The 4,291-nt window shown below is 48.6% G+C and overlaps 1 protein-coding gene across 1 annotated transcript in view; it reads right to left on the minus strand.

The window, feature by feature from the left end:
• Positions 1-1,492: 1,492 nt before the first annotated feature.
• LOC121303945 (Down syndrome cell adhesion molecule-like protein 1 homolog) overlaps positions 1,493-4,291 on the minus strand; it is a 151,542-nt gene continuing 148,743 nt past the window's right edge. The window contains exons 27-30 of the mRNA XM_041234845.1: positions 4,007-4,195; positions 3,368-3,655; positions 1,893-2,048; positions 1,493-1,574 (exon numbers count right to left, since the gene is read on the minus strand). Coding sequence (XP_041090779.1) covers positions 1,540-1,574; positions 1,893-2,048; positions 3,368-3,655; positions 4,007-4,195 — 668 coding nt within the window. The 3' untranslated portion in view covers positions 1,493-1,539. The remainder of the gene's footprint in view (positions 1,575-1,892; positions 2,049-3,367; positions 3,656-4,006; positions 4,196-4,291) is intronic.

The following is a 4,291-nucleotide window of genomic DNA, read 5'->3' on the forward strand; positions in this document are numbered from 1 at the left end:
ACCAAAACACAGAGTCACCAAGCAATCACCAAAACACAGAGTCACCAAGCAATCACCAAAACACAGAGTCACCAAGCAATCACCAAAACACAGTCACCAAGCAATCACACAGAGTCACCAAGCAATCATCAAAACACAGAGTCACCAAGCAATCACCAAAACACAGAGTCACCAAGCAATCACCAAAACACAGAGTCACCAAGCAATCACCAAAACACAGAGTCACCAAGCAATCATCAAAACACAGAGTCACCAAGCAATCAGAGTCCAAAACACAGAGTCACCAAGCAATCACCAAAACACAGAGTCACCAAGCAATCACCAAAACACAGAGTCACCAAGCAATCACCAAAACACAGAGTCACCAAGCAATCATCAAAACACAGTCACCAAGCAATCATCAAAACACAGAGTCACCAAGCAATCACCAAAACACAGAGTCACCAAGCAATCATCAAAACACAGAGTCACCAAGCAATCACCAAAACACAGAGTCACCAAGCAATCACCAAAACACAGAGTCACCAAGCAATCATCAAAACAGTCACCAAGTCACCAAGCAATCACCAAAAAAAGTCACCAAGCAATCACCAAAATCACAGAGTCACCAAGCAATCACCAAAACACAGAGTCACCAAGCAATCAGTCACCAAAACACCAAAACACAGAGTCACCAAGCAATCACCAAAAAAACACCAGCAATCACACCAAGCAATCATCAAAACACAGTCACCAAGCAATCATCAAAACACAGAGTCACCAAGCAATCATCAAAACACAGTCACCAAGCAATCATCAAAACACAGAGTCACCAAGCAATCACCAAAACACAGAGTCACCAAGCAATCACCAAAACACAGAGTCACCAAGCAATCATCAAAACACAGAGTCACCAAGCAATCACCAAAACACACAGTCACCAAGCAATCACCAAAACACAGAGTCACCAAGCAATCATCAAAACACAGAGTCACCAAGCAATCACCAAAACACAGTGTCACCAAGCAATCATCAAAACACAGAGTCACCAAGCAATCATCAAAACACAGAGTCACCAAGCAATCACCAAAACACAGAGTCACCAAGCAATCACCAAAACACCACGCCAACAGCATCAGCACTTGGATCAGTTCATATTCATTTAACCATTTCAATATAAATGACATAAACACATGATGTGGCTCAGTGGAGATAGCTCCCCACACCCAGTACAGTATCTGTGTTTGTAATGAGAGTTTTTTTAGTTAATTAAAAAGGTCTCTGTATTTTCACAAGAGAAGCTTAGTTCCATGGAAATACATTGGGCAGTCTCTACCACCTCTGTCCAGTAGGTGGGGGTGGTATCTCATGCAGACAGGGTTGAAATGCGTGGAGGCCACGCTCTCTCTAATGCTGCTGTTGATCAGCCTTGTTTACAGAGCAGTAAATGGCTGATGAGAGGCTGTCCCATGTGATCGACTGCAGTTCAGCTTTTTCACAAATAGATGTTTAGCTGGAGTGAAGTGCCTCGTGAAACACTACCTGCAAATCAGGGCTCTCTTACCTGATCAGCATCTCTGCCAGGCTTTTAGCATCTGAAACAAAACAAGCAAACAGGCTCTGATTAATACCAGCAAGAAGAGGAAAAACAAGCAAACAGGCTCTGATTAATACCAGCAAGAAGAGGAGCAAGGATGAGGAGTGCGTGTGCGTGTATACTGGTTCAGTGTGTGTGTGTGTGTGTGTGTCTGCTGGTTTGATGTGTGTATACTGATTCAGTGTGTGTGTATACTGGTTCATAAGAACATAAGAACATAAGAAAGTTTAGTGTGTGTGTGTACTGGTTCAGTGTGTGTGTACTGGTTCAGTGTGTTTGTGTGTACTGGTTTACTGTCTGCCTGTACTGGTCTCACCTCGTAGCCTCTTGAGCCTCTTCTCTTTGCGTTTCTTGCGGATGATGAAGAGAAGGGCCGCTCCCAGTGTCACCAGTATGACTGGACAGGCGATGGTGAACAGCTTCTTCACATCATCCCCCTCGTCACGGGCAGACTTGATAGGGGGGATAGTGCCTGAGAGAGAGAGAGAGATGAGTGAGCCACAGATAGATAGATACAAACTCATTCTCTGTACTGGAGTGCACTGTATCTGCAGCTCAGGGCCCCTGTGTCTGTCTGTCTGTTGTGTGGAAAAGACCCACCATAGAGAGCACATTGGGGTTTGCTAAGGGCTGCACTGCAAACTACAGGTCTGTCCTGTCAGTGCCCTGTTAATGACGCCTAATGTAAGTGTGCGCTCTGCTGCCCTCCCCTCCCCCATCCGCTCCCCTCCCCTCTCCTCTCAGCTCAGTGAGTGTGTCTTCAGTGACTGTGTCTCTCAGTGACTGTGTCTCTCAGTGACTGTGTCTCTCAGTGAGTGTGTCTCTCAGTGACTGTGTCTCTCAGTGAGTGTGTCTCTCAGTGACTGTGTCTCTCAGTGAGTGTGTCTCTCAGTGACTGTGTCTCTCAGTGAGTGTGTCTCTCAGTGAGTGTGTTTCTCAGTCAGTGTGTCTCTCAGTGAGTGTGTTTCTCAGTGAGTGTGTCTCTCAGTGACTGTGTCTCTCAGTGAGTGTGTCTCTCAGTGACTGTGTCTCTCAGTGAGTGTGTCTCTCAGTGACTGTGTTTCTCAGTGGGTGTGTCTCTCAGTGAGTGTGTTTCTCAGTCAGTGTGTCTCTCAGTGAGTGTGTCTCTCAGTGAGTGTGTCTCTCAGTGAGTGTGTCTCTCAGTGAGTGTGTCTCTCAGTGAGTGTGTATCTCGGTGAGTGTATCTCGGTGAGTGTGTTTCTCAGTGAGTGTGTATCTCAGTGAGTGTATCTCGGTGAGTGTGTTTCTCAGTGAGTGTGTATCTCAGTGAGTGTGTTTCTCAGTGAGTGTGTCTCTCAGTGAGTGTGTTTCTCAGTGAGTGTGTCTCTCAGTGAGTGTGTATCTCAGTGAGTGTGTCTCTCAGTGAGTGTGTCTCTCTCTCGGTGAGTGTGTTTCTCAGTGAGTGTGTCTCTCAGTGAGTGTGTTTCTCAGTGAGTGTGTCTCTCAGTGAGTGTGTTTCTCAGTGAGTGTGTCTCTCAGTGAGTGTGTATCTCGGTGAGTGTGTTTCTCGGTGAGTGTGTGTCTCTCTCAGTGAGTGTGTCTCTCAGTGAGTGTGTTTCTCAGTGAGTGTGTCTCTCAGTGAGTGTGTCTCTCAGTGAGTGTGTTTCTCAGTGAGTGTGTCTCTCAGTGAGTGTGTTTCTCAGTGAGTGTGTTTCTCGGTGAGTGTGTTTCTCAGTGAGTGTGTCTCTCAGTGACTGTGTTTCTCGGTGAGTGTGTTTCTCAGTGAGTGTGTCTCTCAGTGACTGTGTTTCTCAGTGAGTATGTACTCACTCCCGTCGTAGTCCAGTGTTGCGAATGGCACGCTCTCGTTACCGCAGCCAGCGCTGTTGCAGGCCTTCATGCGCAGCTCATACCAGGTGGCCTCGCGCAGCTCTGCCAGGAACAGGTCGGCGGAGGTGTTGGTGCGCAGCGTATGCCATGCCCAGGTGCCCTTGGGTCTGAACTCCAGCAGGATAGCGTTGATGGGGCAGCCGCCATTGTTCCAGCCCTGCAGGTGCAGCCGAGCGTGCGTCGAGTTCAGGTGAGTGAAGAGATGTTGGTCCTTATTGAAGGAGGGCTCTGAGAGAGAGAGAGAGAGAGAGAGAGAGAGAGAGAGAGAGAGAGAGAGAGAGAGAGAGAGAGAGAGAAAGAGGTAGTCAGGACAAACTCACACTCTCTCCTCTCCCCTCACCTCTACCCTTTCTCCTCTCTCCCTTTCCCTTCCCATATCCTCTCCCCTCTCCTCTCCCCTCCCTCTCCTCCCCCCTCTCCCCTCTCCACTCACCTCTCCACTCACCTCTTCCCTTTCTCCCATCTCTCCTCTCCTCGCCTCCCCTCTCCTCTCCTCCTCTCTCTCCCCTCTCTCCTCCTCTCCTCTCTCCTCTCCTCTCTCCTCTCCTCTCCCCTCTCCTCTCCTCCGTCGTCCCTCACCTCTCCCGAAGGTCTTTGCTTCTATAATCTCGCTGATCCTGCCGGCCCCCACACTGTTTTTGGCGGCCAGCTTCACTTTGTACCAGGTGCCACACTTGAGGTTGTCCAGTTTGAAGGAGCGCTCTGTGGAGCTGATGAACACGTCCTTCCACTCCTCGCTGTTATCAACTGAGTACTGCAGGACGAAGCCTGGGAGAGGAGACAGAGAACAGGTCAATGAGAGGAGCACTCACTCATACACGCACTGAGTACTGTACACACACACACACACACACACACACAGTG

This window comes from Polyodon spathula, chromosome 36, assembly GCF_017654505.1.
Source record: "Polyodon spathula isolate WHYD16114869_AA chromosome 36, ASM1765450v1, whole genome shotgun sequence".
NCBI classification, from domain to species: domain Eukaryota; kingdom Metazoa; phylum Chordata; class Actinopteri; order Acipenseriformes; family Polyodontidae; genus Polyodon; species Polyodon spathula.